The sequence below is a fragment of the Antechinus flavipes genome, chromosome 4 (genome assembly GCF_016432865.1).
Source record: "Antechinus flavipes isolate AdamAnt ecotype Samford, QLD, Australia chromosome 4, AdamAnt_v2, whole genome shotgun sequence".
Lineage (NCBI taxonomy): Eukaryota > Metazoa > Chordata > Mammalia > Dasyuromorphia > Dasyuridae > Antechinus > Antechinus flavipes.
In genome coordinates this window covers 430,842,557-430,865,896 of record NC_067401.1, presented here as the reverse complement: position 1 = coordinate 430,865,896, position 23,340 = coordinate 430,842,557, and the positions used below count along the sequence as shown (strand labels likewise).

The 23,340-nt window shown below is 35.8% G+C and overlaps 1 protein-coding gene across 1 annotated transcript in view; it reads left to right on the top strand.

Moving 5' to 3' along the window:
* UCK2 (uridine-cytidine kinase 2) overlaps positions 1-23,340 on the top strand; it is an 88,052-nt gene that overhangs the window by 45,325 nt on the left and 19,387 nt on the right. The window contains exons 2-4 of the mRNA XM_051999099.1: positions 14,028-14,187; positions 14,960-15,056; positions 20,124-20,266. Of these exons, the coding sequence (XP_051855059.1) occupies positions 14,028-14,187; positions 14,960-15,056; positions 20,124-20,266 (400 nt within the window). The remainder of the gene's footprint in view (positions 1-14,027; positions 14,188-14,959; positions 15,057-20,123; positions 20,267-23,340) is intronic.

Below are 23,340 nucleotides of genomic sequence, written 5' to 3'. Positions count from 1 at the left end.
TTTTCCAATTGCATATAAAAATAGTTTTCAACATTTGTTTTTATAAGATTTTTTTTTTTACTTCCAGTTTTTTTCTCCTTCCTTCTCTTTCCTCCTCCTTCTCAAGATGACAAACAATCTGATAGAGGTTTTATATGTACAATCTTATTAAACATATTTACACATTAGTCATCTTTGTGAAAGAAAAATCAGAACAAAAAGAAGCCATAATAAAGAAAAAAATGAAAAAAGTAAAAATATTATGCTTCTATCTGCATTGACATCATAGTTCTTTCTGTGGATGTACATAGTATTTTTCATCATCTTTTGGGATTGTCTTAGATTACTGTATTTTTGGGAAAATAAGTTTATCAAAGTTGATCATTACATAGTGGTAGTATTACTATGTATATTGTTCTAGTTCTGCCCATTTCACTCAGGATCAATTCATATAGGTCTTTCCAAGTTTTTCTGAAATCAACTTGCTCATTATTTCTTTTTTTTTCTTTTTCTTTTTTTTTAATAATTATAATTTTTTATTGATAGAACCCATGCCAGGGTAATTTTTTTTACAACATTTATCCCTTGCACTCACTTCTGTTCTAATTTTTCCCCTCTCTCCCTCCACCCCCTACCCCAGATGTCAAGCAGTCCTATACATGTTAAATATTAGATACAATATATGTGTGCAGAACCAAACAGTTCTCTTGTTGTACAGGAAGAATTGGATTCAGAAGATAAAAATAACCCGGGAAGAAAAACAAAAATGCAAACAGTTTACATTCATATTCAAATGTTCTTTCTTTGAGTGTAGCTGTTTCTGTCCATTATTGATCAATTGAAACTGAGTTAGATCTTCTCTTTGTCAAAGAAATCCACTTCTATCAGAATACATCCTCATACAGTATTGTTGAAGTATATAATGATCTCCTGGTTCTGCTCATTTCACTTAGCATCAGTTCACGTAAGTCTCTCCAAGCCTCTCTGTATTCATCCTGCTGGTCATTTCTTATAGAACACTAATATTCCATAACATTCATATACCACAATTTACAAATACCAGAATTTACCATTCTCCAATTGATGGGCATCTATTCATTTTTCAGTTTCTAGCCACTACAAACAGGGCTGCCACAAACATTTTGGCACATACAGGTCCCTTTCCTTTCTTTAGTATCTCTTTGGGGTATAAGCCCAGTAGTTTGCTCATTATTTCTGAAAACACAATAGTATTCCATTACAATTACATACCACAATTTGTAGAATCATTCTCCAATTGATGAACATCCCTTCAATTTCCAGTTCTTTGATATCATAAAAATAGTTGCTATATACATTTTTGTACATATGGATCCTTTTCCCTTTTTTATTATCTCCTGGAAATATAAACCTAGTAGTAATATTGCTAGACCAAAGGCCATGCACAGTTTTATAGGCCTTTGGGCACAGCTCAAATACTGTCCAGACTGGGATTGGATCAATTCACAACTATACAATAGGGCATTAATATCCCAATTTTCTTACATCCTCTTTAACATTTATCATTTTCCTTTTCTGACATATTAGCCAATCTGAAAGGTTTTAGTTAATACTTCAGAGTTATTTTAATTTGTAATTCTCTAATCAATCATGATTTAGAGCTTATTTTTAAATATATAACTATTGCTTTAATTTCTTCATCTAAAAATTAAGGCAGGCATTTTTAAATTTCAGTACTATTTTTTCTCAATTCCATGTGAAGATAATTCTCAATATTAATTCTTTTAAAGTTTTGAGTTCCAATTTTTTTCTCCCTTCTTCTCTTCCCTCTTCCCTCCCCAAGACAGCAAGCATAATCACTTTAAACATATTTCCATATTAGTCATATTATGAAAGAAAAATCAGAACAAAAAGGAAAAACCATGAGAAAGAAGAAAACACAAAAAAGTGGAAATAATATGCTTCCATTCACATTCAGTGTCCATAGTTCTCTCTTTGGATACAGATGGCATTTTCATCTCAAGTCTATAGGATTGTTTTGTATCCCTGTTTTGACTGAGAAGAGATAAGTATTTTAAAATTTTTTAAAAGTCATTTTTAAAGCTTTTTATTTTCAAAACATATGCATAATTATCAACATTCATCCTTGCAAAACTTTGTTCCAAATGTTTTTTTCCTTTTCTTCCCTCCCACCCCCTTCTCTAGACAGCAAGTAACCCAATATATATATGTGGTTCTTCTATACATATTTCCATATTTATCATGCTGCACAAGAAAAATCAGATCAAAAAGGGAAAAAAAAGAGAAAACAAAATTCAAGCAAACAATAACAAAAAAAGTGAAAATACTATGTTGTCCCCACAGTTCTCTCTGTGGGATCTCTCTATTACAAGATCATTGGAATTGGACTGAATCACCTCATTGTAGAAAAGAGCCATATCAGAATTGATCATCATATAATCTTGTTGCTGTGTACAATATTCTCTTGGTTCTACTCATTTTACTTCCCATAAATTGATGTTAGTCTCTCCACCTTTCTGATATCATTTTGTTGATTGTTTCTTATAAAACAATAATATTCCATTACATTCATACATCATAACTTATTCAGCCATTCCCCAACTGATGGGCATCCTCTCGCTTTTCAGTTCCTTGCCACTATAAAAAAAAGCTGCTACAAACATTTTTACACACATCGGTTCTTTTTGCCTTTTTTATGATCTCTTTGGGATGCAGCGCAATACACTGAAGAGCTAAGTTGTTACTGTATGTAATGTTTTCCTGGTTCTACTCACTTCACTCAACATCAATTCATGTAAGTCCTTCCAGGTGTTTCTGAAGTCAGCGTGCTCATTATTTCTTATAGAACAATAATATTCCATTACATTCATAAAGCATACCTTACTTACTCAGCTATTCTCCAGTTGATGGAGAGCCACTAAATTTTCAATTCCTTGTAAGGCAGGGATTTATAACCTGTCTTTTAACTTTAACCTTTTTAATATTTTAACTATTTCATTAAAAGTGGATTCCCTTGTGATCTTAGTATTTTATATATAAAATGTATTTACAAAATTATTGTGAGAAGGAATCTTTTAAGAACTTCTATTCTAGAGGATGCCCTCAGAAACAATTGTAGGCTGTATTTAAATTAATGTAGCTTAGTACATATTTGAGAGCTGCCAACAAAAAATAAACCTCTTAGAAACTATCTGTTGATTACATGAACTGATGCTGAATGAAATGAGCAGGACCAAAAGATCATTATATACTTCAACAACAATACTATATGATAATCAATTCTGATGAACGTGGCTCTCTTCAATAATGAAATGAACCAAATCAGTTCCAGTAGAGCAGTAATGAACTGAACCAGCTTCACCCAGTGAAAGAACTCTGGGAGATGAGTATGAACCACTACATAGAATTCCCAATCCCTCTATTTTTGTCCACCTACATTTTTGATTTCCTTCACAGGCTAATTGTACATTATTTCAAAGTCCGACTCTTTTTATGCAGCAAAATAACTGTTTGGACATGTATACATATATTGTATTTAACTTATACTTTAACATATTTAACATGTATTGGTCAACCTGCCATCTGGGGGAAGGGATAGGGGAAAGGAGGGAAGAAGTTGGAACAAAAGGATTTGCAACTGTCTGTATATATTTTGTAAATAAAAAGCTATAATAATAAAAAAAAAAAGAGAAACTATCTGTTGAAGAGGAGCATTAATCAGTTTAATGGCAAGTAACAGACTTAGAAGCAGAAGGCTATATTTGAATCCTCTTCTTACACTTAGCTGTGTGACTTGTGAGATTTCTCATCTATGAAATGAGTGACAATATTTGATTCCAGAGTTGCTGTGAGAATCGGTGAGATTTAAAAGTTTACAAAATTTCAATTAATTATGCAAATATCAGGTATTGTTGTTATTATTGGGCCCTGTTCTCTTGGTGACTTTGTTTGAATAAACATTTATTTACCTTATATATTTGAATCCTCAGCACTTGACTTGATTATTTTTCAGTCATGTCATACTCATGACACCATATTGGGTTTTTTTTTTTTTTTTTTTTTGACAAAGATACTTGTTCCTCTCCAGTTCATTTCATAGATAAGGAAGCTGAGAAAAACAGGATTATATGATTTGCCCAGGGTCACATAGTAAGTGACTAAGGCCAAATTTGAACCCAGAAAGATGAGTTGTCTTGACTCCGGGCCCAGCATTTTGGCCACCACGCCATCTGGCTGTCCCAGTGTACCCCAGGCTTTGGGCAAGTTATTTAACCCCTTTGCTGCCTTCATGGTTTACAATATATTTAAAATGAGAGATTTGGAGTGGATAATTTCTAAAAGTGTCTTTTAACTCTAGATATTATGTTCCTAAGCTTTGTCAGCTGGGCCATAGGAATGGAAAAAAAAAATCATCATGTCAGAGTTTGATATCCCAAGATCCAGTATATCCAATGGGATGATCTCAGTCTATTTATTATGAAATACAAACATCTCTTTTTTAGAATGCCATAATTCATTTCCTTGCTTCCAGGAAACTGTGCAACTATATTACTCAGCATAGTTGACTGTTGAATCTCCTTCCCATGAGATTTTTTCTTAACCAAATTATACCTTTTTCTTTGCTACATATTCCTAATAGCTAGATTATTCTGAACATTGTTAAAACTTCAGGTTGCATAAAATAACAAATAGATATTTCTTCACAATGTTTGCATACTAATAGCTGAAATCTAATCCTTTTATATGCCATTTCTACTTATTCATTTTTAGAGGCACATCAGATAGGTTCTTGGATTTTAGAGAATGCTTTAATTTTTTAATATGTAAGGTATAATATAATTGGTCCAATTTATTCCACCTTCAGAGGGTCAGTTAATCATTTACTGTGGAAACATAGAATTTTAGATTTAGAAGGCATCTCAGCAAGTTAGCCAGTCCAACTGAAACTTGCAAGAATTCTAGCCTAAAATGTCCCCTAACATGTGGTTGTCTAGTCATCACTTTTGGACAGCTTTAATTGTTTTGTTTTTTTTTTCCTTATGGCAAGATCTAGGACAAAGACAAACAATATTTTATACATACTGTAAAACAGCCTACAGTGGTACCCCTGAATCATTTGGGTGATGGGTGAAATATTTCTAATTTTTCTAATGTTTTCAAGATTCTTCATCAAAGTTGCTCTCCCCTGGATTCCTTTCATCTTTAATATTGTCCTTTTTATTTCCTTATTCCTGGAATACCTTTAAAAAATTTTTTTTAATAGCAAAATCTTTTTCTTGGTTTCACCATCACCTTTCAGCATTGAAAAAGAAAGAAAAGAAAATTCCTATTAGGACCATGGATAGTTGAACAAAGCAAATGTCCACATTGGCCTTGTATTTTTTTTTCTTAAATAACATCTTATTCTACACTCAGAATCCTTTAGGAGGTAGGTTTGTGGGACAGTGCTAGACCCCCTTACCCAAATTAACTAATCAGAGACATCTTCAGATACAAAGAGAAAGCATTTATTCAGTCCTTGAAAGGAGAGGCCCAAACACACTTGGGTAGACATAGAACCTCTCAGTTCCTATCTGCCAATATGTGGCCCTACGGAACTGGAAATAATGAATCTGGCTAAGTAACAAAAGACCCAAATCTTTTCACTGGATGAACTAAAAAAGGAAGTAACCATTATTGACCAGTATTTGGCCATGTTGTCTGCTTCTTGTGGGTCACAACACTTACTGTCACTTCCTGAAACTTGAACCTAAGGTCTGACCTTTCTTGCCCTTACAGATGCCTAGAAAACTGGCCTAAGGTCTGACCCAACCCACTCCATTTCATAGACTTTTGGAGAGATATTTATCAGATCCCATTCGTTGGTAATATATCTCATCATGAGTCCTTTGAAATCTTGATTATTATGCTAAGAATTCCTCAGTCTTTCAAAGTTGTTATTATTGTGTAAACATTCTTCTAGTTCTACTCACTTCAATTTTTTAACAGTTCATACAAATCTTTTTCTGAAATCATCTCCTCATCATTTTTACTCCATAATTATATTTCTTCTTTTTTATATACCTTAACTTGAAGCCATTACTTAATGGACTATTCCTTCAGCTTCCATTTATTTGCCACCTCAGAAAGAGCTGCAAAAGTATTTTGAATGCCTTTAGTTTGTTTTGCTTGGGACAAATCCCTTCCTTAATATACCCTTTTTCTTATTCCTCCTTTCCTTTCTCTCCTGTTTTCTTTTTTTTTTTTCATAATTTTTTTCATAATCATAACTTTTTATTGACAGAACCCATGCCTGGGTAATTTTTTACAACATTATCCCTTGCACTCAGTTCTGTTATGATTTTTCCCCTCCCTCCCTCCACCCCCTCCCCCAGATGGCAAGCAGTCCTATACATGTTAAATGTGTCACAGTATTTCCTAGATACAATATATGTGTGCAGAACTGAACAGTTCTCTTGTTGTATAGGAAAAGTTGGATTCAGAAGGTAAAAATAACCCGGGAAGAAAAACAAAAATGCAAACAGTTTACATTCATTTCCAAGTGTTCTTTCTTTGGGTGTAGTTGCTTCTGTCCATCATTGATCAACTGAAACTGAGTTAGATCTTCTCTTTGTCAAAGAAATCCACTTCTATCAGAATCCATCCTCATACAGTATCGTTGCTGAGGTATATAATGATCTCCTGGTTCTGCTCATTTCACTCAGCATCAGTTCATGTAAGTTTCTCCAAGCCTCTCTGTATTCATCCTGCTAGTCATTTCTTATAGAACAATAATATTCCATAACATTCATATACCACAATTTACCCAACCATTCTCCAGTTGATGGGCATCCATTCATTTTCCAGTTTCTAGCCACTACAAATAGGGTTGCCACAAACATTTTGGCACATACAGGTCCCTTTCCCTTCTTTAGTATCTCTTTGGGATATAAGCCCAGGAGTAGCACTGTTTCACCATAATTTTCAAATGATGGCAGATACATAGGGTCACAGGATAAGTTTATGTAGCACATTAGAAAAATGCAAAGCAAAAGTGCTTCAGGAGGTCCAAGAGGGCAGTAAGGATGAGAGTGATCCACAAAAGCTGCATTGAGAAGGTGGAAAGGAGGAAAGACATTCCTTAAAGTCAGGAGACTTACACTGATGCCCTGTCCTATACTCTCCTACCTCCACAATGTCAGAGAGGAGTCTTCTAATAAGAGGTTTAACTTAGTTCATGGCTACTACCTCAAAATCAGAGATGGCTTTAAACAAACCAATAGCAATAGCCACAAGTAAGTGGAACAAAACGTCAGGGAAGAGAAAGAGTTAGGTAAAGCTAGTAAGATAGCATTTTGGTAGATTTTAGAACTAGTTAAGAAAAGGTGTTTGAACTTGGTTCCCTAGGCAATAGGAATTCACTGCAGATGGTGAGCTAAGTTGGTACAGTGACCCTTAGTCAACAAATATAATAAGAATTGGGTGGAGATACAATTGTTGTGTATGAGACATGGAGGGGCTGGAGGGATAGGATGTGTGCACTAAGTAAAGACAGACGGGCAGCTTTAAGAAGGTGTTCACCCAGAGGTTGATGATTAACTCTGAGTAGCCTATAATTCTGCAAGAATGCAGAAATCTGGGTGGGGATTGGGGTCTGTAAAAGCTTTGTAACTTGGCAACAGAGGGGAGATACACCTACACACAACACAGGATGTAGACACTGGATTAAACACTTGCTGTGCATAATAATCTGGTGTGTCGGGTATTCTGTGAGGAAGAACGTGGCTGGAGGGGTGCTGCGGCAGAAACGTCCGAAGACCTGGGATGGTAAGGAAGCTAGCTGAGAGCCCTTGAGTGAGTTAAGGGAACTCAACATACAATATTGCCTTGGATGATAACAACTTGTATCTCACTGCATTGTACACATGGTGGATACTAGCTGCTTTGGATTTCCAGCTACTAAAAGCTTTTACATAATACACACACATACACACACACACACACACACACACACACACACGCACGCATGCATGCATAGATACAACTGAAAACGAGCATATTTTTCAGTAACAATTTATGTTTGCATGTGTGCACAAATGTGTGTATACACACAACCACATGTATTAAAGACATGTGAAACATGTACATGCGTGTATGTGTATATATGAATTATATTGATTTGGATTTTTTTCTTTCATTGGTACTTAGTTCTGCAGAGTATAGAGGATATACTGACATCTGCAAAATGAAGCTAGATATCACACACTAATTCTATCTTATTCTAGTCTCTATATGTCTTACTGGATAATGTTTATGCCATTAAATTGAGCTCTGCTATTCTGTCTCTGAATTGGAAATGATTACTGAATTATGACATAAGCATGGAAATCATCTAATTTAATCCCCATATTTACAGATGAAGAAAATGAGGCCAGAGAAATTAGGTAGCTATATTTACAAAAACCACAAGTAAAGTAGAGATTAAACTCACCTCTGACTTCAGATCCTTCTGAAATTGGATCTGAAGTTTTATGTGAGAGCATCTTACGTGCTTTAGTTAGAATACCTTTGGGAATACATTCTGAAGAATGCCCCTTATAGCCTGCCTCTTACCCCTATCCCACCCTCGCCTAACCCCCCAGCATTGGATCCACCTTTACAATAAAGAAAAAGTTAAACAACAACATAGAGTAATCATTTAACAATGTGTGCATCATCATGTAACTGTTAATTCCCTACTTTTCTATCAAGAGGAGTGGTTCATGTTTCATTATTTGTTCTGTAAGATTGTTCATTATAGTTACTCATGATTTTACAGCATAAATAATTATTAGTTTACATAATGTCTTTATGGCAAATAAAAATTTTCCCCATTTTATAGGTGGTAAAGCCAAGGCATAGTCTTTTCTGTAATATATTTGGTATAATTAGAATTCCTGATTTTAAAATTATAATACCAATAAACCCATAAATAAAATTTCCAATACTTTAAAAATCCCTACTTTTTAAAAAAATTGTTGCATTTTTTGTTTGTTGTTGTTTTTGCTTTTGTCATGTCTGGATAAATCCCTTTCTTATCTCTCCCCACAGACAATGAATCTTTAAAATGAAGAAAAGGCTCAACAAAAATATCATACAGTGATTTATGTTTGGCAGGGCATATATCACTCTGTAACTGCTTTTTCCTACCTTTCTATTAAGAGGAGGCATCCATGCTTCATTATCTGTTATCTAGAACTAAGATTGTTTATTATTATAGTTACTCGGAATTAGGCTTCCTCTTATCATTAGTTTAGTAATTGAGTATCATATGCTCCTGATTCTTATTTTACTAGAGTAAAAGTCTTATTATATTACTTAGAAGTCCTTAATTTGCTACTTCTTAAGTCATAATCTTTAATCATAATTTTTTCAGCTATTTTGAAGTGATGGGCAAAAACAAAAAGATCCTTCTATAAATGTTTTGGTATTTAGGACCAAAAAAAGAAAATAAAAAAGTTATAAGGATGAGTACACACATGTCATCTTTTCTTTCGCTCATTTTCCTAGGAAGATTAAAATCATTTGCTAAACTATGGATCCATAGTCTTCACAAAGGGATTTTAGTCTAAACAAATTAATATCTGATTTTTAAAAATTCATAGACTTAGATGATGCAGGATATAGATTTGTAGTAAGAAGTGGTTATTGTTTATTCATGTTTGACTCTTTATGATCTCTTTTTGACATGTTCTTGGCAGAGACACTATACTGGTTTGCCATTTCCTTCTCCAGATTATTTTATAAGGGAGGAAATTTGAGGTAAATGTTAAGATTCTAAGACAGTGGAATTGATAGAGACAATAATTATCTTTAGCATGTTATGGGCCAGAACTTGAAACAAGGTACTACGTGGAATTGAGGAGACAATGTTTAAATCTAGTTTAGAATTGATTTAATCCTACAACAAATAATGGGTTCCCAGTGATATAATGATTGGTGTGTACTCAGTGTACAGCATATAAGCAAGAAGCTCTCAAGGCCAGACACACAAGCCCACTCTCGGAGGAGGAGACAGATTCATTCCATCTTCCACTTTTGTGCTGGCTGGAGGCAGAAGCTGGCAGAGGCAAAGGACTAGCGGCAGGAGCTCTTGGAACCAAGAAGAGAGATAGGCCTCTAAGAAAGCTAACCGGGCCCAAGGAAGGACAATACTTGGACGGAGATAATAAAGGATTTGGACTTTAACTTCTGCCTGCATTTGAGGTGATTATTATTCTGAACAGAAAGGAAGGCTGCCTCAAGAAGCCCCCCAAGAAACCTGCTCCAGAGAACATTATATTTTAGAGAAGAACACTACAGGTAAACATGGGTAAGTGACTTACCCAGAGATACATAACTGGTAAGTGTCTGAGGCCAGATTTGAATTTAGAAAGAAGAGTCTTCCTGATTTTAGGCCTGGCTCTGTATCCAGTACACTTACCATTGCGATCTTGGATAATTTAATTACCCTTTTTGAGAGTTAATTTTTTAATGTATAAAATGAGAAAAGTTTTATGTTCTGTCATTTATTAAGAGTCCACCATGTGCTTATATCCCAAAGAAATCTTAAAGAAGAGAAAGGGACCTGTATGTGCCAAAATGTTTGTGGCATCCCTCTTTGTAGTGGACGGAAACTGGAAACTGAGTGGATGCCCATCAATTGGAGAATGGCTGAATAAATTATGGTATATGAATGTTATGGAATGTTATTGTTCTATAAGAAATGACCAGCAGTTTGATTTCAGAAAGGCCTTGAGAGACTCACACGAACTGAGGCTGAGTGAAATGAGCAGGACCAGGAGATCATTATATACTTCAACAACAATACTATATGATGATCAAGTCTGATGGACATGGCCACCTCCAGCAATGAGAAGAACCAAATCAGTTCCAATAGAGCAGTAATGAATTGAACCAGCTATACCCAGCGAAACAACTCTGGGAGATGACTGTGAACCATTACATAGAATTCCCAATCCCCATATTTTTGTCCTCCTGCACTTTTGATTTCCTTCACAGGCTAATAGTACACTATTTCAAAGCCGATTCTTTTTGTACAGCAAAATAACTATTAGGACATGTATACTTATATTGTATTTAATTTATACTTTAACATATTTAACATGTATTGGTCAACCTGCCATCTGGGGGAGAGGATGGGAGAAGGAGGAGAAAAATTGGAACAAAAGGTTTGGCAATTATCAATGCTGTAAAATTACCCATGCATATATCTTGTAAATAAAAAGCTATTTAAAAAAAATCCACCATGTGTCAAACTCTGTGCCAAGCACTGGGAGTACAAATAAATACAAAAATCACTTCTTTCCTTCCAGGAGCTCATAATCAAATAGGAAAGTTAGCATGCAAATATCTACATAGAGTATGATTTGTAGATAATCAGTGAGAGAAATTTAATAGCATTGAGGGAATTATGACTTGTTGAAGGTGTTGTTTTTAACTGAGATTCGAAGGAAGCCAGGAATGGAGAAAGGAGAAGACCATTCCAGGACTGGAGATTAAATGCATGAAATCAGGAAACAGTGTTTTGTGAGAGGAATGTCAAGGAGGCCAGTGTTTTCCTGTTCTAAATCTATAATCTCATGTTTTTGAGTATTTTTACTGAAACGGGCCCACTCTGTGTTAACAAGTCAATTTTATTTGAACTTTACCAGTTCTCATAGTGAAGTGCTCAAAAGAAACAAAAATGAGACTATATAATGAGGTCTTTATGTAAAATCTCCTTTGATGTCCATGACAGACACAGTTATGCTGTAAGGTATAACATACACAGGAAACTTTAGAATGGAAAAGACATTAGACAGGAAATCTTATTTCAAGACCTCACTCTGCTTGTGACACTTATCTGTAAGATGAAAGGGGTTAGGTGAGATCACTGATTTCTGATCTCTCTGAGCTGTGCACTTTTGGAGAGTTGAAGGTAGCATAGACTTATTACAAGCTATCCATTCATTTATTCAGGATATCTCCAGAGTTTAGTGTAGAGTATTGGGTGGGGTTGTGATGTTATAAACTTAAAGCTTCAGGAAGTCTTTGGGAGACACCTTGCTTTTTTTGTTTGTTGTTTGGAGGGCTCTGATAATTATCTTTGATGTTAAAATGGCCTATGGTGCTCTCTGTTCTTTTAACTTTCAAAAATAACATGGTCTTATATGAACATTGTAAAAGAATAATTAAGTGAATTAAATATATAGGGAGATATCTAGTGCAAAAATATACAGGTGAGTATCCATGTATTAGTGGAAAGATGTATGGAGAACACATCACTTAATTGATTTTGCAGGTTACTCCTTTTTTTATCTGCACTCAGTTTTTTAATCATTGATTTGAGGGACATATATCTAGTGGCCATCTATCTTGTCTGGTTCTCTAAAATCAACTATCTCCTTTATCTAATCAAAGAGCTAAATTTAGGGCCTGTTGGATTAAGTGGTTTGCCTGCAGGCACTTTGGTTTGTTTGAAATGACTGATCTTCAGTGGACTAAGGCTTGCAACCATAGAGATCCTGTCTTTCTCCTGGCTTCTGGGGGCTAGTGAATGTGATTGTGAGGTGGTAGCCAAAAATCTTTAGACAACAGAAGTGAAAATGCCTTGTTTCATTCAAATAAACAGACCCAGTCTTACCTCTACCTTTCCTACCTTTCTTCCCAACACCTGGATTTGACTCACTTGAAATTTCATTTCAAGTAATGTTTTGGTGTTCTAGTCTTATTCTGATTCAACAATTGAATAAAACAGATTGTGCTCCAGTTTAAATTTATCCATTTGGTATTGTTTCTTATGGATAGTGGGAAAAAAATCTGGCTGAGGGTTTTTTAAAATGTTATTTGGATTGAATTCTATGAATTTATTTAGGATTTTGTGTTTTTGTGCTATTGATTTGGGCTTTTTGTTTTACAACTGCAGTTCAGGTGCCTAATGAACAAAGTAAAAATACAGAGAGGTTAACAGTTTGATGTAGTGTCTAGGTAGAATACTATTGAATCTGGCCCAAATGATAAAGTTTGGTTTAGGACCATAAAATATTGCAAAAGGAATAGAATCCTGAATAGAAGACAACCTTGTGTTCTAGTCCTCAGGAACATAGGACTTTTATAAGCACAAAGATTTATCCAGCCACATGATTAAAGGCAGAATAAAAATGTTCCAGAGATGGGTCTCTAGAATATTCTAAGTACTTCCTAATTACCTAGGACTAATAATTCAGTTAATACATTATTTAGGAGTTTGCCCATTGCTTTCTGCTTTTTTTCTCTTCCTGCTGAGAAAATAGAATGATATAGTCAGAGAGTTGTGGACACCAAATCAAGATCTAAATTTTAAAAATCCTTATCTCAGAATTTAATAATAGCATAGTCCCAGCAGATCACATAACCCTCTAAATTCTAAGACTCTTCATTTCTTCACCTAGAAATCAAGATCATATTTTTTTCTTAAGCAAGTCTTGATGGGAAAAGAAAGTTTTCAAATCTTAGAGCACACACTGTATAAATGTCAATTTAAATTCCCTCTCTCTTCCTTTATACAATTTCACTGTCCTTATACTTCTAGACAGAGGCTAATGGGTCAGAAAGATAAAAGGAAGAAATTTTAAAAACGAAATTCTTTTTGTATTTTTTATACCACCTTCATTATGAGTTATTAAGATCTACCACATGATAATGAAGGGAAGTATAAGTACCTACTTGTCTTACCTTTTTTTAAATATTTTATTTTATTTTATAATAACTTTATATTGACAGAATCCATGCCAGGGTAATTTTTTTTACAACATCATCCCTTGCACTCACTTCTGTTCCGATTTTTCCCTTCCCTTCCTCCACCCCCTCCCCTAGATGGCAAGCAGTCCTATATATGTTAAATATGGTGCGGTATATCCTAGATACAATATATGTGTGCAGAACCGAGCTGGTCTTACCTTTTAGCACCCCTACATTTCCCCTCTAATCTAGGTGAGACATGAGAGTCCATCAACCTGTGATCTTTCTCCTCTTTAACCTAACGACTACTTTTTCTTCTCTCTTTGCAGTCCTCAGTGTGCTCCAAAATTGTGCAGCTGCTGGGGCAGAATGAGGTGGATTATCACCAGAAGCAGGTGGTAATCCTGAGTCAGGACAGCTTCTACCGGGTGCTGACCATGGAACAGAAGGCTAAAGCCCTCAAGGGCCAGTTCAACTTTGATCACCCAGGTAAGAAAGTGACACAGACTGGTCTGAGGTGAGGTGAGGAGAGGAAGGAGAAAGAGGATGGAAAAGGAAATAAGAGGGAAGGAGAGAGGAGAAGAGAAAGGGAAAGGGAGAGAAAAGAAAGGGAAAAGAGAGAAGTTCTTTTCTCCCAGCCCCTACACACAAGGGAAAAAGGCAATGACTGGGGGGAGCACTTGGGCTGCCTACATGCTCCCTGTTGCAGTCCCCGCCCTCCTTCAGCCTTTATCTGCACACAAATCTGGCCCTTGTGGAGCCTGCTGATCAAGATAGAAAGGAATCGATTAGAAAAGCAGCCCTTCATATCTCTGCCAGATCTAAGATTTCACAAAACCCTCCCTTTTGTTGCTGCTTTAGTCATATTGGCCCCAGTGTTGCCTGGGATTTCAATTTCTAACTTTGTCAGTGCCCTTTGGGTTGATTTGTTACTGGTGGAGAAAGGAGAGAAAGCTGGAATTTTTAAAAAAAGTTCATCACGATTAAGCAATAGATCTCCAAAGACTGATTTTATATGTTCCACACTTATGGTCACCAGTTTCTACAAAGGAGGGGGAAAGAGAGGGGTGTAGGCAGGTACTTTTTAAAGTAAGCAATAGTGCCTGAAATGAGGTTCCACTTGTCATTGTTATGTTCTGGTCTCATTACAGAGAGAAAAATCAGTAAACCCCCAAAGCTTGTGAGTGTTTTTGTCATTTAAAAATATTATTAGGCCTTTATGGAGTATATAGCCGAATCAAAGGCATCTTTCTTTTCTTAGATGCCTTCGACAATGAGCTCATCTTCAAAACCCTCAAAGAAATTACAGAAGGAAAGACAGTTCAGATTCCTGTGTATGACTTCGTCTCCCATTCCCGGTAAGAGACTTTTTCCCTTGGTCAAGGGTGGGGATTTCTGTTCTTTCTCTCAGAGCACACAGTAGGTAGGCTTTCATATCTGAACTGTCTTACATAGATTGGATTTTAGGATTGGGAGATAAGGATTTGTGGTTGGAGGTGCTCTGTAATAGGACATTCATCAACAGCACCAATGTTGCGGGTATACCTGCAGCTGACTTCATCAAGCTCTCCCTAGATCAGGGAGTGGGTCATATAAATGAACTTTCAAATGGCTGGGAGTTAACTGAGAAAAGGATCATAAAGACAACAAGTTCTTTTCTATTCTATTGATTTAGGGCAGTAAAATAGCAGGAGTCACTGAAAGGATTGGACTTAGACAAAAGCTGAATAAAAAACCAGTCAGTCCTGCTAATATTTACACTTTCTCCTTTCACCTGAGGGGCAAGGTGGTACAGAGGATAGAGTACTGTGCTGGGAATCTTGATTAGCCTATACACTAGCTTTCTAACCTTGGGAAAGTCTTGCCATATCAGTCTGCCTCAATTTTCTCATCTATAAAGTTCAAACTATACCAACGAGGGTTGGTAGGAGAATCAAATAATGTGTGCAAAGTGCTTAGCATAGTGATTGACACATAGCAAGCACTATATACATGTAAATTATTATTACTGTTATTATTAGCTTCCCAGACTCAATCTGTCTGTTTAGGGAAAGCAATATCAGATTATCAGATTAAGAAATAGGGAGTTCTTAATCAGATGAGAGACTTAATTCTTTGATTCTTAGCTGCCTCAAAACACAGGAGCATCATATAGACTCTTACTTATAGGAAGGAGCCTTTTACTTTAGCCCCTGCTAAAGAAATTAGCTTTCTGTTATCAGCAACCATTTTAACCATGCCTAGCAGTAGTGTCTCCATAGTTAAAGCTTAGCTCTTCTAATTTAAACATTTATAAAGTACTTATTGTGTGCTAGTCACTGAAGCTTCAAAGACAAAAAAGACTTCTTCTCCTCCCAAAAAGCTTTCATTCTGTAGGAGGAAAAGCATGTCCATATTCCAGATAAGCATAAGGTAGTTAGGACTCAGAGCTTCAGAGAAGGCTTTATATAGATAGTGGTACTTGAGTTATTTCTTGAAAGTTGAGAGCAATTCTGTGACAAGGAGTTGAGGAGAAATTGCATTTCAAACATAGAGGATGCCCGGTGCAAATGTATGTTTATGAGTCGTGATAGGAACACAGAAAGAATATCAGTTCATTTGAACCATAGATTTGGGAAAGGAATATTTTATTTTGATAGTCCTTTAGAGAATGGATTGGAGTGGAGAGAACCTTGAGACAAGGAGTCCAATTATGAGGCTTTTGATAATAGAGATGAAATAATACAGATGATAATAGAGATAAACTAAGAAAGTGACTGCTAATAGACATAATGGGTCAGAGTGGTATACAGAATACATACAGTTGGGTAGAATGACAGTAGTCTGAATGTACAGATTATGTTCCAAGATGATAATCAGTCCCATGAGAGTTGATGATGTCATCTATTAATTCAAGATTAATTAAATTTCTTAGTATCCTTTGCATTGTGATTCAATAAAAAATACTGATTTGGGAAGATGAAGATTTGGCTTTGAATTCCATTTCTTAAGTTCCTTAGTCTTCTTGATCCCATTTATATATGTAAACTGTAGCCTGGCTTTTGAAGTTCCTTTTTTGCTTCAAAGCTATGATTGTATGATTTGGATTTGAATTATTACCTGAGTAATTCTAAACAAGTAAGTCCTTTACTGTCTCTGAGCATCATTTTTTTTCTAATATGTAAAATGAGAGGATTAGACTAGATGATAACCCCTCCAGCTTCAAACCTGATTATTGTTCCCTACAGCTAGCACCAAGTGATTTCTCAATTTAAAATTTGAATAAGTTTGTATCCTTTTGAATCCTTCCCATTGAAGTACTGGTTAATTTGGGCTAATCTCTAGTAATCAGATGTCAGCAGTAAGGTGGGTAGTTTTACAGTGTAGAGTCACAGAAAGTATATTAAGTTTTGTATTTGATAATTCCATTCTCGATGCTATTTCCTAAAAACTATGATCTTACAGATGTCACTTAATGTTTATGAGCTCTAGTTTTTTCATCTGTAAAATTTGAGAGTTAGGCTATCTTGATCTCTAAGGCTAATATATAAGGCTAATATTCACTAATGCTATATACCAGTCAAGTAAATATATATTATCAAACTATAAGCAACTTCATAATTATATTGATTGTATTGCAATTTGTGTTTTGATTATTGAAAGTACATTGTTTTTCCTGAATTGTACATGTTATATTGGGCAGCTTGGTGGCACCATACTGCCAAGAGTACTGGGCCTAGGATCAAGAAGACTAAGCTTCTTGAGTTCAAATCTTGCCTCAGACGCTTCCTAGCTGGGTGACCCTAAGCAAGTCATTTCACTATGTTTACCTTAGTTTCCTTATCTGTAAAATGAACTGGAGAAGGAAATGATATCTTCACCAAGAAAACCCCAAATGGGGTTACAGAGTCAGACACGATTGAATAAAAACAATATGTTGTATAGATGAACAGCAATACCATGTACACTAAGTTGTTGATTTCACCTAAGTCATTATCTCAGCTCTGTTGCCAGTTGGACATGCTGCTTCTGCCAAACCAGACTTCTGGCACTTCTTATATACAACTAGTGTTGCCTCCTTGTTCTTTGCTTGATTTCTTCCCTATACTTGCAGTTCCTTTCTTTTCTTTTATTTTTTGCACTACTGTTGTAGTAAATGTATAGATATTGAAACCCCCTCCTCAGATCAGGAGGCCAGGGACCATGTCCTCATTAGTTTTGTATCCTGTTCAGTACCTAGCACAGCATTTTATGCATATTAGATGCTTTTAGGATCATACCATTTCAATTTGGAAAAAGATCTTAGAGAACAGCTAAATTCTTCATTTTACCAATGAGTAAACAAACCTAAAAAGTTTAAGTGACTTGCTTATAGTCATAGCAAACTTGAACAAGCCCATGTCTCCTGATCCTAAATCCCTTTCTCTGTTTTGTCACCCTGCCTCTCCTTTAATAAGTACTCATTGAATTACTAAATCAAGTTTCATCAATTCTGTGGCTCCCTGGTTTTGTGACAAAATTAGGGATTGGACCTCTGAAATCCCTCCAAGTCTTAACATTTCTTGCTATTATGAGCCATAGGAATCAGTTTAGAAAAAATGTCTCCCTTCCTATAGTTATCCTAGTTGTTCAGTCCTTTCAGTCATGTCTGGCTCTTCATGACCACATTTGGTTTTCTTGTCAGAAATACAGGAGTCGTTTGCATGTCTTTTTCCAGCTCAATTTACAGATGAAGAAGCTGAGACAAACAGGGTTAAACGACTTGTGTAATTACACAGCCAGTAAATGTCTGAAGCCACATTTGAACTCAGGAAGAGGGGTCTATCTGACTCCAGGCCTGCCTTATAGCTTGCAGTCTGGCTTCCCAAGTTTGTTTGGTTATTCTTTTCTTTCCCTCTTCCTGCCTTTCATCCTTTAATTATGATAGTTCTGAATATAGAACATTCATAAACATTTGTGAAATTAATTATACTTACTTTTTAGTTAGATTTAAATTTCCTTTCTCTTAAGAATCAGTTAAGGGACTATTGAAGTATGTCCCTCTATTAAAAACAAATCTCAGTGGGTTTGCCCTATGATCTTTCTTCTTGCCCAGGTATGACATGGGAATTGTGAGGAAATGTCTGGGAAAACCTTTGAGGGTTTTTATTCTGACAGGCAGGGTTCTAGTCCTGTCACTTGGGTTTCCATTGTTGGCTAAGATTTGAATGGAAATAAATGATGTTTAAGTATTGAAAAAATGGAAATCAGAAGAATGAGAATAGAAGTGAGAGTGAGGGAATGATGGAGGATACTAATTCTACTTGAGAAAAGCCCCACTTTGAAAATTTGTATGCTTTCCCAAGAACATTAATGTGCAACATTAATGTGCTTGTTATCTCTCGTCTCCTGTAGCCTCTCTGTGAGAGTGGAAAAGACAGGTTGTGTCCCTTGTCCAGGGTCCCATGATCAGATAAGTGATGAATCTGGGACCAGAACAAGTCTAGAGTGATCTTCTCAGAGGTGTCAGCATCTCTTCCTAAAATATTTTTTGCCTAAAACAAAAGTTTTGCGTTTCTGTGTTTAAAGTTCAGAATCAGGCAGTGGCCAGTGTCAAACACCAACTCATTCCTAGAGAATTAACTTTCCCTTATCTTGCATGCATGTTCATCTCTGACCTTCTCTTAACAGCTGGTTCCTATTCTAAAGGTGAAGGTTCCTTCCTTTCTTTTGCTTCCTGTATTATCCACAGTGCATAGTTGACTTTAGTCAACAAGTCAATATGTATTAACTGCCTTTTATTGTTGTTCATGTAACATCTGGCATGTTATTGTTTAAGTTGTTTAAGTGTCCAACTCTGTGACCCCATTTGGGGGTTTTCTTGGCAAAGATATTGGAGTGGTCTGCCATTTTCTTCTCCAGCTCATTTTTAGAGATATAATGTGACTTGCATAGGATCACACATTTAGCAAGTGTCTGAGGCCAGATTTGAAGTCAGGAAGATGATTCTTCTTGATTCCAAGTCCATTGCCCTTATTAAGTACCTTCTATCCTGTTAGAAGAGGCTCTCATCCCCATTATGATTGCTGTGTCTTTGACCTTAGTGAAGGCTTCCTGAAGCTGCCTTGGCTAACCCCTTTCCTTAGTTCCTGCTGGGAAGAAGGTGAATAGAGGGTATTTAATCATGGAGTCATCATTTTAAACCTAGAAAGGATATTAGATGCCATTGAGTACAATCCCCTTGTTTTACTGGTAGGGAAACTTGAGTCCCAGAGAGATTACATGATTGGTCACATGGGCAGAATTTGAACCTTTGTCCTCTAGGGCTCTTTCTAAAGCTTCCCTGAGGCTGCATGTCCCCTCTCCCTCCACCATCCCCTCCCCTCATCATCTACCTTCCTCCCACTTCTCGATGCTCTTTATTTTTTTGTCTAACTTGACTTCATTTTCTGCCTTGTGCCTGGCAGGAAAGAGGAGACAGTGACTGTGTATCCTGCTGATGTGGTGCTCTTTGAAGGGATCCTTGCTTTCTATAGCCAGGAGGTCCGAGACCTTTTCCAGATGAAGCTCTTTGTGGACACAGATGCAGATACTCGACTCTCCCGTAGAGGTAGGTCAGGAAACCTCCCTTTGATCTTAGAGTGAAAGTAACAGAGACTTTGGATCCCACTTTCTTGTCTGTGGAAATGCCTAGCTTGGATGTGCTCACTTGTAAAGCCTGTAAAGAGGCTTCTTTATTCCAGAATGTTCTTGTGGGCCATTGATTCTAGTGACATTAGAGGTAGGATTAATCAGTTGTTCTGAACAGAATAATAAATCCCCTATGAGGTCACTATCTGGTAACCTAAGAGGTTGGCATTTGGGACTACAGGAAAGGGGTTGGGCTAAATACTCAGTTCCAAATAATGTCTTTGTGGGAAATTCAGAGTAAGATCAGGACATTTGACTTCAAGGTATTTTGAGTCGAGAACAGTTTGTCCCATTGCCTAGAGTAGTTCTGCCAGTTTTCCCCTATTCCAATTTTTTTTTTTCAGATCTTTTAAAAAATGTTTTTTGTTGATATCTTTTGTTTTTGCATTACCTTCATCTTCTGATAGATCTCTGCCTTCTCCCTTAATTAGCAATTTTTCTAATAAAAAAATAAATAAACAGGTCAGGGGAACAGCTAAGCAAGACTAACTGATAATCAGCTAAATCCAGTGGGATTCACAACTCTTCAAAGAAGGGAGAGAGAGAGAGAGGGACATACTGTGTCTTGTATCTCTTCTTTGGCACAAAGCTTGTTCTTTATAATTACACCATGTTAAGTTTTAGGGGATTTTTGGGTTTGTTATTCTTTCAGTTTACATTGTTGAATTGTATGCCTGTTTTCCTGGCTCTGTTTGTATCAGTTTCCATAAGTCTTTCTTTGCTTCTCTGTGGTCTTCCTATTTGTCATTTTATATTACAATAATTTATTGCATTTATTTGCATTTACTTATTATAATTGGTTATTGCATTTATTTATTATAATTAGTTAGACTAATTAGTGGTCATTAACTTTATTTCTTTTTTTTTTTTTCCCACAACAGAAATGTTGCTATAAATACTTTGATGTAATTGAGACCATTCTTTGTGTCTTACTGAGATACTGGTAACAAGGGGTACAGGCAGTTTAGTCACTTTTTTATCTCATGGGCTTTTAAAAATTTTTTCCCATTTACATGTAAAAACAATTTATAATATTCATTTTTAAAACTTTGTGTTTCAGATTTTCTTCCTTTCTCCTCCCTTCCCATTGAGAATGCAAGCAGTTCAATATAAGTTATGAGTGTTGTCATGTAAAACAACTGTGTGCACTTTTAACTACATCACCACTACATGAGACATTTTCTGATTCCCCACAAATCTAGTCACTAGTGCCCCACTCTTGAAAAATGGTTTTATTTTTAATTCCACATATATTTTTATTTTGATATGATTTAAGGACAGTGTGTATCTGCTTGCTTACCTTCACCCTGGTGTCCCAGAAGGTCATTAGGCCTTCCCATTAGATTCCCTACCGTGATTACTCACAGATTCCCAAATGTATTAGACATGATATTGGGTTGGGTGACCACAGGCTCAGGCTTATGTCATTGCCAGTCCAGCCCATGAAGTCATGAAGTCAAAGCCTCAGAGAATGGGATGAATCAAGAATGGTCATAGGACTACACAGTGTTAGAGATGAAAGCGACCTTAATGCTTCCATTCAAAGAGCAAATAGCCATGTGAGCATGTTGTTTAGCAGACACAGATATCTTACTTGAAACAAATAATCAAGTCATTGAACTGATAATTTCTTTTGTCCTGTTGACAAATATCAGGAAATCTTGTATGATCTTAACATACATTAGAGATCTTTAGATGGAGAACTCTAAAGCTACATTTTTGTCGTATTGAGTCAAATCCTTTGTAATTATTTTATTAATAAAAATCTTGTAAAAGTAATTAGCTGGCAACATTTACTGATATATTGTTTGCTTGGTAGAGGATGGGAAGATAATAATTTTGTCCCTAATTCTATTTTTTAACTTATTTTGGTATCTTCTACCTGCATTATTTTGTTTAAAAAAAATTCTTTAAAAAACAAACAAACTTGTTTTCTAGGTTGCTACCTCTAGCATATTTCCTCATAGAAATAAACTTGAAAAAAATTCATTTTCTTGTGCTTTCTTTCATTCTCTTTTTTATGCTTTCTAGCCACTCTTTTTCTTTGGCTAAAACTTGCTTTGTATCTGTTGTCTTTTCTACATTTCTTTGTTCTGCCTTAAGCAGGGGACCTGTGCTAGAATTGCCAGCTGTGTTAGATTAAATCTCATCATTTCTCTAAGATCCCTTTTTTATTTGTAAGATGAGGGAATAGGCTAGATGATGATTCAGGTTCCTTCTTAGATACAGTTGCATCTAAGTGAGATAGTCAAGGTTTCCTCCTTCCTTACTTTGCTTATTTTTAGAGTAGACTTTGTGAACCTTTCTTTAATCCTTCCCTTTATTCATGATATATTATGCATACGGCAAAGCTTTCTTCTTGCTAATCATTTGCTATTTCTTTGATTCATCTACCAATCTACTTCCCCTGCAATGTGTATGTGAAGTTTTCCAGCTTATTGTTTCTTAACTCTTTTGCAACACAGGATAGGATATGTGTGATTGTGCTTATGGGGTGAAGAAAAAACTGGTCATATTTAAATGCATTACTTGAGACTTAAAATTCACCTCCTTCCATCCTCACTCCCCTTCATTTTCTTTTTTCTTTCTCAATTTAAAGAAATTATACCTGGCTCTTTCTGAACTCTTCCTTCACAAGTGGCCTTCCTTCTTCCTCAGAATGCAAGTTAACTAGAAAACGAAATGTTACATATTTACTTTGGAAGATGAAGAATAAAGGGCTATTAGGTTGAAAGAGGAGGGTTGTTAGTGACAAAGGGATCAGAAGGGGCTTTACATAGGAGGTAGCATTTGAAATGGGCTTTAAAGGGCAGCTAGCAGGGGCAGCATGAAAAGGGCTAGATTGGGAATCAGGAAACATGAATTCAACAATGTTTTGCAAGGGTAAATGTTGAAAATTATCTTTGCTTTTATTTTGAATATAAAAAGCTATTATTAAAAAATGTTTAAAGAAAAGAAAGAAAATATGAATTCATTGGAATGGGATGCAAATTG